The 12,619-nt window shown below is 33.5% G+C and overlaps 2 protein-coding genes and 1 pseudogene across 2 annotated transcripts; 2 read left to right on the top strand and 1 right to left on the bottom strand.

Annotated features, from left to right (window-relative positions):
- Nucleotides 1–465: 465 nt before the first annotated feature.
- LOC139842897 (palmitoyl-monogalactosyldiacylglycerol delta-7 desaturase, chloroplastic-like) lies at nucleotides 466–1,997 on the bottom strand. The gene is made up of 5 exons (XM_071832994.1): nucleotides 1,509–1,997; nucleotides 1,178–1,321; nucleotides 965–1,105; nucleotides 763–869; nucleotides 466–673 (listed from the first exon to the last, which is right to left on the bottom strand). Exons 1-5 carry the CDS (start codon nucleotides 1,995–1,997, stop codon nucleotides 466–468), a joined length of 1,089 nt encoding a protein of 362 aa, XP_071689095.1.
- Nucleotides 1,998–3,715: 1,718 nt separating this feature from the next.
- Nucleotides 3,716–5,632, top strand: LOC139845580 (palmitoyl-monogalactosyldiacylglycerol delta-7 desaturase, chloroplastic-like; annotated as a pseudogene).
- A 4,149-nt stretch (nucleotides 5,633–9,781) lies between these two features.
- Nucleotides 9,782–12,313, top strand: LOC139845579 (PTI1-like tyrosine-protein kinase At3g15890). Its single transcript, XM_071835842.1, has 5 exons — nucleotides 9,782–9,800; nucleotides 9,831–9,933; nucleotides 10,220–10,364; nucleotides 10,668–10,930; nucleotides 11,324–12,313. Exons 2-5 carry the CDS (start codon nucleotides 9,890–9,892, stop codon nucleotides 11,973–11,975), a joined length of 1,104 nt encoding a protein of 367 aa, XP_071691943.1. The 5' UTR covers nucleotides 9,782–9,800; nucleotides 9,831–9,889; the 3' UTR covers nucleotides 11,976–12,313.
- The last annotated feature ends 306 nt before the right edge of the window (nucleotides 12,314–12,619 follow it).

Here is a 12,619-nt window from a genome sequence, read left to right as displayed (position 1 = left end):
AATATAGTTTTAATAGTGCATCTAACACGGTTACGTCTATTGATGTTGCTTAATCTACTACTTTACTAGCAGTTCAATATTATTTGTATCTCTTAAAACGTGTGCATATAGTACTTTACTAGAATTGTATACGAGTCGTGTATATAGTTTAGCTTTTGATTAAAACGTACACATTTTTTTTAATAGTCAAACTTGATTCTGCCCGATTCATTCAAGACCCAAAGAGGGTAGCCTGCTCTTCACTGGCCCGATCCAAGTCCATATACAGAGCAAAAGGGGAACTAGTATAAATTTGGGGTTTCGAAATGGACCCACAACAGCGTTATTAAACAAAAGATTTATTCAATTTGCTATTTTAGATTCTTAAAAATACAATGCCGTGACATATATGTTAGAGAACTTCTTACGTCTTAAAAGTTACAACGCGATGAAATATAATGCAGGTAATTTTAAACTACAGTAACATTACAGAGTTCTATTAGTAATTGTTCTTCTTTGAATATCACTTGGAGTTGGCAATTTAACATTAGAAGCCACCCCAATTATCTCAAGAAAACGAATCAAATACCACGTAACATCGATTTGCCACCATTCTAGACCGTGTCTTGCCGAGTAACTAAACGCGTGATGATTGTTGTGCCATCCATCTCCAAATCCTATTATCCCAACCCACCTAATGTATATCGAGGATTATTAGTTATTCTTATAATGGAATACAATATAGCGCAGGTAAAGATGTAGTTGGGACTGTTTTTGGGTTACCGATTGTTAAGAGAAACATCTTGTGTGTTCCATGCTTGATCTCCCCATCCATGACAAACTGAGTTCACTAGCCATGTAATGTGATACCCCCACACTGTCCTCACCCCCTGTTTTAAAATATATATTTTTTATTTTTTTAAGTTTAAGTTTATAACGTGAGTTTATCATAATAACTTCAAGTTTGATAGCAATTAAATTATACCATTCCCCAAACAATGAAGGGTAGACCTCCAAATGTATATAGAAGAAGAGCGAGTGCTATAGGATGTGCGATATACGTCCTTCTCATAAACCTATAAAATGATTGTTTCTCCAAATCCTTGACATTATTCGGCCCTTCACGCTACATTATCAAGAACATTAAGGTAAAAAGTATTTTGGCATTAGTAATTATAGAAAAAAAAAAAAACAGTACCATATTTTTTGTAATGTTTTCGGTATCAAACATCCAAGTCATATGACTAAACCAAAATCCTTTGATCGGTGTATGTGGGTCTCTCTCTGTATCACAATACTGATGATGATATCGATGTATTCTCACCCAATCTATCGGGTTCCCCTACATAAATAATTAAAGATTCAAATATTAACAGTCCATTTCTGTTAGCGGACTACTATTATTATCACTAGGCCAATGTATTTATGTTAGGCCCATAGTAATTATGTTAGTGTATGGGCTTGGCCCGTTAAATCATTCTATAATAACTGTTCTTATAATCGATTACACTATTACACATCTGGTTCACCTGAAGAGATTGAACCCCACAATAAGCAAATGTATATTCAAGCCATTTTGGGATCTTGAAACTTCTATGTGATAGATGTCTATGGTACGAAAAATTAACTCCAAGAAGGCGAATCATGAGATCCAAACCAACTGCAACCTTTAAAGCTTCCCAAGTGAAGGTAAATGGAGCAAAGCCACATAACAAATGCATACCCAAAACTGCTCCAACTGTCACCAAGTCCAAGTCTTTCCATTTCTTACCGCGATAAGTTTCTTTCGGTCGCTTAACCACCGCATCATCCAAAATTATAACACTTCCTTGTATACCATTTTCGGGTGTCACATTGACCATTTGTAATGGGAATCTTATATAGTTCTTGTGGGTGATAATGATACTTGTTCTTGTGTGTAAAACTAGCTTGTTTTTGGAATAAGGGTGAGATGGTGCACATGTTGAGTGAAGTTTTGGAAATAACTTGGTGGTAAATTGTGGAGTTGACAACACCATTGGTAGTTTTGATCTATGTAGTTTCATTTGTATGATTTGTTTTATTAGCTTCATTATGATATGATATTTTGATTCTGAATGAGATGAGATGAGCTATTCTCATGGGTAAATGCAAAGTCATGCAAATTTTACCTAGATTAACAAACACGTAATTGTAATTAGTTAAATAAATTTCCACGGTGAAGGTGTGACAAACTTGAAATTTCTTTATGTCTACCAATTTTATCCATACATTAGTTTGTAAGGATTTTAGGTTTGTAATTAGGACGTACGTAAAGGTTAATCCAATTATTTACTCGCCTATAGAGGTGCAAACCCAATCGATATTTAAATCCGCGAGGTGGTAAATAATCGGTGGCTAATTGCTTTGTCGATGATAATTAACGGCGAAGTGGTAAATTCCGATTAAGGTTGATCAGAATTTGAGCGACGTTTGTGAACTTGAATATGAGAGGTGATTTATGTGGAGTAAGTTTATGGTGAGTGAAATTAAAAGATGGTAACATGAGTAGCTAGAGGCGAAAAAGTTTGTTACGCGAGTGAGTGAAATTAAAAGATGGTAAAATGAGTAGCTAGAGGCGAAAAAGTTTGTTACGTGAGTGGTGCTGATGTGGCACACAAAACAAACTTTTCGCATAAGGGGGGCTTACATATTTTGAGACTTGTGTTTTCAGATTCTGTGTTGAATGCCCATGACGAATGAGTTACTTATAAAACTATCTTATCTTTCTCAAGTGTTTCTTGTCGGCGATACGGGTAGCCATGTAGGAAGCTGGGATACCGGACGTGTTGGAGTGCAAAGTCGAGTTAAACAAATCGAAAAATGGTGCAGCGGGAGAATTTTGCGAGTGGGAGAATTTTTCTCGCGACTGGAAATTATGCTCGACCATCACCTCGCAATCGCAAGAAGACGGGGCATAAAATTTCGCGATCGCGGAATTGAAGCTGGGCGGCCAGAATTGGATTTTGTTTAGGACTCCTCGTTGCAATGCGATTCTAACTCGTTTTATGTTATATATATATATACCCCATATATAACATGTAAATTGTACCTGTAAATTTTAATAAAGAAAACTCTTTCGGGCCGTGGATTAGAGTAAATTGATTAAAAACTGTAAAATAATATAAAGGATAATTATTATATAATTTATCATTTAGAATATTTAAAAAGTTGTTTCAACGAGCTTCTTTGTTCTATAGTTGGGTTAGAAATAAAAGTTTAAATTCCACTAACATAAACCAAAGCTCCATTGTCAAACACTCCCTAAACACATGAAACACACTAAACTATATTTTTTTTTTTTTTTAAAGTCAGACCCTCCAAAGTGTAGTAGGTGGGGATTGAACTTGGGTCAATTTGTAACTTTCCAAGCATCTTACCACCAAGCCACCACTTGGTTTCACTAAACTATATTAGAGTACTATGAGGACCACCATTCATTGTTTTCTAGCAGATTTTTAAGAAACACCTGTTGTAGACATCCTCACAAATGGTGTGCAACAACTTAGGCTAATACATCACAACCTTATCGCTTCACCGCGTGGAATTCATAATCCTTACATATATAATTTGCCAATCAAGTTAAGATTTGCAGTCTTTTGTACTTTCATAACTGTCTTATTCATGTTCATGATAAACAAATAAAATAAAAAACACAATCATATCTTTACAATTTACATACATATATATACAGATAAATAGATTTCAGAAATTATAATTCATAACCACCACCAATGGCTTTAATAGCACCACTTTCTACTACCAAATCTTTTCCAATATTTCAAAGTCACCACCACAATTTCACACCTCCTCACATCTACAATAACCATTCGCGTTGTTTACGCACAACATTTTGTGCTGTAACTACCAACTGCCACCATAAAAGACGTGCATTACAAGTTGCGAATGCGGCCGCTGCAGAAAGTTTTGAGCAGGAAAAAGTTGTGCTGTCAGATGTGGTGGTTGATCAACAAAGGAAATGGAATGTTAAGGACATTGTGATAGCAGGAGTAGTGGCGGTTATGCATTTGTTGTGTGGTTTTGCTCCTTTTACATTTAGTTGGGGAGCGTTATGGGTCGCGTTTTGGTTGTATTTGGTGACTGGGCTTTTGGGTATTACACTTTCATTTCATAGGAATTTATCACATAAAAGCTTTAAGTTACCCAAATGGCTTGAATACGCCTTTGCGTATTGTGGGGTTCATGCTCTTCAGGTATAACTTGTGCTTATATGGTTCTTGTTTGGGACTCATAATTCCTAAAAGAATACATTAATTGTCAATTTTTGTACTGAATTATCAAATTGTGTATTTTTAAGGGGAGTCCAATAGATTGGGTGAGCACACATAGGTATCATCATCAGTATTGTGACTCACACAGAGATCCACATAGCCCAATTGAAGGTTTCTGGTTTAGTCACATGAGTTGGTTGTTTGATACCAAAAAAATTACAGAAAAGGTATACGATTTTTTTAGAGTTTTTTTACAGATTACCATTACTAATTACTACTCCTTAATACAGAGTATATTTATTATATGTATTAAGCGTTTTGTTGTAGTGTGGAGAACCTAACAATGTTGCGGATTTGGAGAAACAATCATTTTATAGGTTTCTCCGAACAACTTATGTCATACATCCGATTGCACTCGCCATTCTTCTGTATGCACTTGGGGGATTTCCATTTATCGTATGGGGAATGGTATGACAATTTATGCTTCTACTAAAGTTAAATCCAGCCTAATTTACCTTCAGTGCAAAAGGAAACTGCATCATGTACATATAACGCGTATACTTGCATAACGTGCTTTCTAATTCTGCATAGTCTAAAGTCGAACAGCGCAAGCTAAATAAACTTAAATGATGCTACAAAAGCTGTTAGTTACAAATAATTAAATTGTATCTGGTTTTAAGACAAAGCTTCATATATATTACTTATAATTTATAAATCGGAGTTTAACAACAGAGTAGCACTTTTCAGTTTTCACCATAGTACTTGATCAAAACTAGCATATAACTTTTAGTAGTCAGAGTTTTATGATGAAACATAAACATTTCAGGGGGTAAGGATAGTATGGGTGTACCACATCACTTGGCTAGTGAACTCAGCTTGTCATGTATGGGGAAAACAAGCATAGGACACAGGTGATTTATCTCGTAACAATTGGTAAGTGAAAACCTCCATCTTGAACAAATTTTCATTTATTTATTTAATTTTATTGTTCAACCTGTGTAGTGTCATATGCCATTGATATGACCTTTAAACTTGGTAATGCAGGTGGGTAGGAATTTTAGCATTTGGAGAAGGTTGGCATAACAACCATCATGCGTTCGAATAATCGGCAAGACACGGGTTAGAATGGTGGCAGATCGATATGACATGGTATATGATCCGTTTTCTTGAGATTATCGGTCTGGCCAATGATGTGAAGTTACCAACCCCAACTAATATTCAAAAAATGAGTTTCCCTCCCAGAACTTGATTTCTATAACTCTTTATGGAGTTAAGTTATAGAGCTACAATTTGTTTTACTTCACTTTCTGTATATAACTCAAGTAACTTTTATTTTTGAATGTTAAACAAGATAACATTTTAGATGCAGTTACTTTTCCATGTGTATGAGATTAGAGGGGTAGGCTGGTAATTTAGATGGCGCGAATTTGTTTTTGGGAATTGCGTTTTCACACATCAACTCACTAATTGACCAATACAGAATCAAAATTCAATGAAGTTTAAATTTTTTTTCCATACTAATATAACACTAAAATAAAATTATAAATTCTAAAAATATACGAGGTCCTATAGTCAAATCTAGTGGTCATCGGACATTCGGACTCCATGAATTCTCAAGTAGAATCGTCATTGCTCACTACCCACTTCTAGATTATTATTATTTTTTTATTTTAAGGGTGAAAAACGTGAAGAATCAATTTTGTTTATTTAATTTCCAAACATCAAAATTCAATTATTTTTTATTTGTAAATGTAATAATCAAAAAATCAATTTAAGAACGCGATAACAAATTAAGAACCCCCAAATGAGATGAGATGGGAAGTGTTACACTGTTACCTATTACCTATATTATGATGACATGAGCCATTTGATTAGCCATTCTGCTGAAGGTAACCCAATTTCCGGCCCACTGTCATCTACATCGAGTGTTGTAAACGACGTCCGTCGCGTTCGTTGCGACGCCTGTTGCGACGTTTTGGTGACTAGCCCGTCTCTACCTCGTCTCGTCGTCTAATAAGTCGGTCAACGGTCAAAAGTCTGGTCAAATTCTGGAAAGATCGGGTTAACGCCGGTCAAAAGTCAAAAAATGGGTCAAAATTCGGTCAAATCGATCAAAATTGACCTAGTTTAGTGTTATTTTTTTGTATTATATTAAGGATAATAGCGGTTATAGGTACAAACTGGTCAATGAAAGTTTTTTGCTTTAATATGTGTGTGTGTGTAGATATTTTATAGATATAAAAGTCAACGTCAGTCAACGTCCGTCTCGAACGTCTTGACCCCGTCTTGACGTTTTAAGTTCCCGACTGTCTCGACCACGTTTCGCGTCTTTTTCAACCTTATCTACAGCCCACAAACTCATCATTTGATTTAAGAAGTAGACACTGTTTTACCAGATCACGTTTCGCAAAATTCGAACCCAACTGTTTCGATTTTGGATCCAAAAAAAGGTGATTTCGTCAAGCCATTATATCGAAGCCATTATATTGAAGTTTTGCCTGACAGTCTGTATTATGAATTGAGAAGTGATATTTCCAAACTCACTTATTTCATACAATCTTTTAGTAATACCCTCAAATAACTTTCAACATAAAGATTGTGCAATACATCATTTAAGAATATATTAGGTATTTTGAGTGGATCTATCAATTTAATGAATGGATATATTATTACCCGAATGAATGTCTAAAATACCATAAACTTTCTTGAAATATACCCAGTTTGTCAATATTTTTCATTTGCAATCATTGTATCGTGCTGGTGAAATTGAGTCTGATTCACATGTACATGCATCAGGTGATCAGGATGATTAAGATATTGAAGTTAGTTATACATTAATATAGTTTTAAAGTATATAATTAAAGTTAGTTACAATTTGTATTATTTAAGCTAAGATGTACTATCAAGCAAGCATTTATCATTTATCAGTGATATAATAATACAGATGTAACTACAAATGACTGGTAAAAGATGGTTTGGCGTACCTAATATTCATTAATGGCAAGCATGTGTTCTTTTTTGTCTTCCGGTAACATACTCTCTCTTTTTTAAAATAAAACTTACATTGAAGCAAACAAGTATTCGGGTCGGCCCGCTTCGCTGGGCCCAAGATCGCTAGTCTGAAAGGAAGAAAAAAAAAATAAAATAAAAAAGCCAACTTCAAGTTTCAAACCTACGTCCCTTCAAATTTCAACAAACATCCTTACCAACTAATCTACATATTCATTCTAATAAATTTATAGTTTGTTTAACATATATCCCTTAAAATTAGAGGGTTGGTCAAAGTTAAAAAGGTAGTCACGGGGTAAAATTTAACATAATATAAAAATCGGGGTGTAATGTGACAAAATTGCAAAAAAGTTTCAAATGAATAGTTATAGTTTGTTTAACATATATCCCTTAAAATTAGAGGGTTGGTCAAAGTTAAAAAGGTAGTCAAAAGGGGTGAAATTTAACATAATGTAAAAACCGGAGGTGTAAGGTGACAAAATTGTCAAAAAATTTCAAATGAATAGTGCCATTTTTTTGTCTTCTTTTGTTTTCCAATTGATACTATATATAATATAATAATATTATCTGTAGTGGAATAATATTATATTCTGTAGTAATAATAATCAACATGCAGTTCAAATATCATTTGATTCATATATATAAATCTGAATTCTGTTAACGTTTTTTGAAAATGATAAATCATGTTATTATGTAAGTATTTGTATCTGAATATGTGAAAATTAAATTTCAGTACTATTATAAAATATTAAATAGATATTAAAGGTAAATAAATGAGTATAGCAATGTTACAATCTCAACAAAATAATAAAAGCAAATCCAAATAGCTAGCTTCGAGTAGATTTCTGAGAGGGTAGAACAAATAAGACTCGATTGGCTAGTTTGACTTTTGAATCCACGATCATTTTTTAGCATAAGTGTTTGGATACTTTGCACGCCCTCTAAGTATCAGTTTCAGTCACGATTGTGTTGTTCGAGTATTCTTCCAAACTGGTGTATTTTGCGTTAAATAAGTTTTTAGTCCTTATTTTCTATTTTATCATGTAGTGCCGCGAGCTGTGGTATGTGTTTAGCTCCTCCGAGTTTGGTTTTGCATTTGTATAATTTGCTTCCAATTTTTATAAATAATATTCTTATTGCCTTCTAAAAAACATAAAATAAAGAATTGAGTAGTCTTAATTCAATAAAACCAAATGTCATGTTTAATACAATCCCTTAAAATTAATTTATCATATGTTTTTCAAAATACAACAGACTAAACAACTTACACTCTCACACTTGATTAACAGTGGCTAAGATTTTATCACATAATACCTTTCATAAATAAGTATGTGCATATATACAGCATATACAAGTCTATTTAATATTTATAACTAGGTTGGTGTATATTGGTTTTGTTCACCAATAGAAGGGGACAAAATAAAAATTCACCAAATTATACATCATACACAAATACACAAAACCTTAGAAATTTAAATCTCATTTTCTAATCAACTGTGATTTGGATACATCCTATCCCATTGTAATGCCCTTAGACCACAACCAACGCATCATCGTTTTCCTCCGTCATTTTTTAATCATGAAAGAAGCCATAGGCATGGATCCGTCAAAAGTCGTCTTTTTCAAGCAAAATTGTATTTTCGTCCTGATATAGAAGTTAAATGACGGAAGTTACAGATTATCGGTGGGCCATGATGATTTTATCTAAAGTGGTTTTTGCCCACTGCTATGTTTACTACTCCATATAACTATGAGTTTTATTTTATTTTTATTTATTTATAATTCTTAAATTTTAATTTCAATCAATCTACTATTTTATACTGGGTTAATAATTTTTTTTACTCAATTATTTAGTTTTAGATGTGTTAATTTTCTTAGGTTGTTCTTAATATAATACGGAGTAGTTGTTTGATTTTTATAATTTGTGTAGTGTTTTAATTTTAAGTATATTACTTCGTAATATGTTTTGAGATATTTTAAAAAGTTAGATTTAATAAAATAATGAGTGTGTTCAGTTTTTTGAAAAAATATATTATTATAGTTGGTATCATTTAATTTTTTTCAGTATTTTTTATAAATTATTGATGTTTCGCGGTTGTGGCAATCAGTCTTTCTAAAAATAATACGTCATGGTTTGAGTACACATAAAAAAATATTTTTTCTCACAATTACCAAGGTCTTGTAAATTAGAAAACACGTTAAAGTGAGTTAATTGGACAAAGGCATTCCAAGTCAACTTTTTATCGTGAATTATTATGTTTCTTTTATTATTATTTTACCAAAAGGGTGATTGCACAATTATTACTCCGTATTATGTACTGGAAAAGCCAAAAATCCTAAATAAAAAATAAAAGCATAAGACCCCACTAACCCCACCAACTAGAAAAGGTCATACAAAACTATTTTGATGGTGAAATGAAACCCCTGTTCTGATTTCATAACTCACACCATAAATCCCCCATTCTTTCTTTCTCTCTCTACAAATTGTCACCTTCTCATTGGTTATTCAACTGTAAATACCGTTTTTGTAGTTCGATTATACACTACTAGTGGTATTTAATTGATATATATATATATATATATATATATATATATATATATATATATATATATATTAATCGAGATTACGTGCTTTTGTAAATTATCGGATTATGGATTTCCGGTCGATGTTTTGTTGCGGTGGTGGATTCAATCGGTATGTTTGACTCTAAATCACTGTTTAATCGATTGAATTATGTCTAATTTCGTTATTATGGAAGCTAATTTCTCTGGCTACCATTGACTTTTGCTTAGTTAGGGTTTTAATTAAGCTAATTAGGCACATAAACTGTTTAATTTGTAATTAATTTGCTTATTTCGTTGATTAATGATGTGATGTTGACTTTTTTAGCAGCTGCATAATTTTGACTTTTCATTGTGCAAGTTAGGGTTTTTGAAATGATGATAAATATATGCAATTGTATGTATTTTTGAAATTGCAGGAAACAGAGCAAGAAACAGTCAACATGGAGGATATTTTCATTAAAGGAATTGCATGCTGCTACCAACAATTTTAATTATGATAATAAGCTTGGTGAAGGTGGTTTTGGTAGTGTTTATTGGGGACAGCTTTGGGATGGATCTCAAGTAATTTGCCTTGATCTCTATCTTAAACGATTTCCTGTTCGATTAATTAAATTGTTATTTTTCTTTAAGATGCATATATTTGATTTACTTTGGTTCTAAATATGTCTATAATGTGTGAGAATATTATCAGCCTTCGTCTTATCAAAGATGTAATTGTATGATGTTGGTGTTGGATATTGAGTTTGATTTGGGCGTTAACAGTTAAATTAAATGTGACATTTCTTTTTGAACCTCAAAAGACTCACACACATAGCACAAAAGAATTTATTGATCAAACAGTCTTTTTATCATGTGTGTATGCAGATTGCAGTTAAGAGATTAAAAGTTTACAGCAACAAAGCAGAGATGGAGTTTGCTGTTGAGGTTGAAATACTCGCACGAGTTAGACACAAGAATCTACTCAGTTTACGTGGCTATTGTGCAGAAGGCCAAGAACGTTTAATTGTGTATGATTACATGCCTAATCTCAGTTTACTCTCACATCTTCATGGTCAACACTCTGCTGAAAGCCAACTGTCTTGGAATCGACGGATGAATATAGCTCTCGGTTCTGCGGAAGGAATCGTGTAAGCACATTTCAATCATAATTCGTCAATTAATATTTTAATTTCAATATAATTTTCTATAATGATAAGACAAAATATCACAGATGGTACATATGGTTTGTATCGGGAATAACCTGTGATTCCTGTACTTTCCTTTCGTCATGGATGACTGTGGTTTGCATTTGAATCACCGATGGTCCATTTGGTGCAAACCACATGGACCATCCTTGACGAATGAATGTAAACAACGGTGACCACCGGTGATTCAAATGCAAATCACAGAGACCATCCTTGACGGGAAAAAAGCACAAGGAGGTAATCCGATACAAACAACAGGGACCATTCGTGATATTTTTTTTAATGATAATGATGATATGATATGTGACATTTTGATTTATTAATGATCAAATCCAGCTATTTGCATCATCATGCTGCACCACACATAATACACAGAGATATCAAAGCGAGCAACGTGTTGCTAGATGCAGATTTTAATGCCCAAGTGGCTGATTTCGGGTTTGCAAAGCTAATCCCAGATGGTGCAACCCATGTGACCACTAGGGTCAAGGGCACACTCGGGTACCTAGCGCCAGAATACGCGATGCTTGGAAAAGCGTCCGAAAGTTGTGATGTTTACAGTTTTGGTATACTTTTACTTGAGTTAGCTAGTGGCAAGAAACCAATTGAAAAAATAGATTCAACAACAAGAAGGTCAATTACAGAGTGGGCTTTGCCATTGGTGTGTCAAAAAAAGTTTAACGAAATTGCGGATCCAAAATTGAACGGGGATTATTCTGTTGAAGAGATGAAACGGGTCACTCTTGTTGGGCTTACTTGTGCTCGAAGTCAACCTGAAAAAAGACCGACGATTCTTGAAGTGGTTGAGTTGTTAAAGGGAGAATCGAAAGTGAAGCTTGCGGATTTAGAGAATGATGAGTTGTTTATTGCTCCACACGGTGCTAATTACAACAGTGATGAAGTATCAGTTGCAGATGATGATAGTTCTGATTTTGTTTCAGAGGAACGAAAACCAGAAATTGAAACTGTCGGGACTAATAGAAGTTAAAGGCCTTGGCGTGGAATGATTTGTATGAAAGACGAATGTCAGTGGCTTTTCGTAAAACGTTGATAACTGAAAAGGCTGACAGGCTGTTGTTATTTTTTATAATTTTCTTGTTTTTTTTCCTTGTTAGTATGTGGATATTGTTGTGGTATCTATGAAGTTTTTATGGATTTGTTGTGGAAGTGGAAAAATTAAGCATGTATGGTGCTTGATGGAGTGGGGAATCCATGGTTTTGTAACATGGATGCACCTAAGCTTATATAATCCTTTTGGGTGAACTTCTTGAAATTCCTTTTTGTTTTCCTTCTAGTTTTGATGAATCATAAACAAGACTTCGCATGTTTCAAGGATTGTATAGCAATTAATGATGTTTACATGGACAACTTAAAACTGAGAAATTTGTTTGATATGTGTATAAATTTCAGATAGAAATCTAATGCTTGTGGGAAGTTTGTCAAAATAGATGCAACTGTGCAAGTTTTCATGGGAAGTATCAAAGCCTAGTTACTTCTTAAGTTTTGATCTATGGTAACATATGGCCAAAATCCAATGATCAATAATAGAGCAAATTAAATATCATTTTACTATTCAACTCAAAAAGTGTGTGTGTGTGTGTGAGTTAAGATTTACTATAATTAGAAATTTAG

This window comes from Rutidosis leptorrhynchoides, chromosome 4 (assembly GCF_046630445.1).
Source record: "Rutidosis leptorrhynchoides isolate AG116_Rl617_1_P2 chromosome 4, CSIRO_AGI_Rlap_v1, whole genome shotgun sequence".
Classification (NCBI taxonomy): Eukaryota; Viridiplantae; Streptophyta; class Magnoliopsida; order Asterales; family Asteraceae; genus Rutidosis; species Rutidosis leptorrhynchoides.
This window is presented reverse-complemented; position numbering and strand designations above follow the sequence as displayed.

Coding starts and splice junctions, on each gene's coding strand:
- LOC139842897 (XM_071832994.1), bottom strand. CDS start 1,997: ATGGTGTTGTCAACTCCACAATTTACCACCAAGTTATTTCCAAAACTT. Junction 1,322..1,508: donor GTGGGGTTCAATCTCTTCAG/GTGAACCAGATG, acceptor TTATTTATGTAG/GGGAACCCGATAGATTGGGT. Junction 1,106..1,177: donor AAAACATTACAAAAAATATG/GTACTGTTTTTT, acceptor TTGATAATGTAG/CGTGAAGGGCCGAATAATGT.
- LOC139845579 (XM_071835842.1), top strand. CDS start 9,890: ATGGATTTCCGGTCGATGTTTTGTTGCGGTGGTGGATTCAATCG. Junction 9,934..10,219: donor TGCGGTGGTGGATTCAATCG/GTATGTTTGACT, acceptor TTGAAATTGCAG/GAAACAGAGCAAGAAACAGT. Junction 10,365..10,667: donor AGCTTTGGGATGGATCTCAA/GTAATTTGCCTT, acceptor GTGTGTATGCAG/ATTGCAGTTAAGAGATTAAA.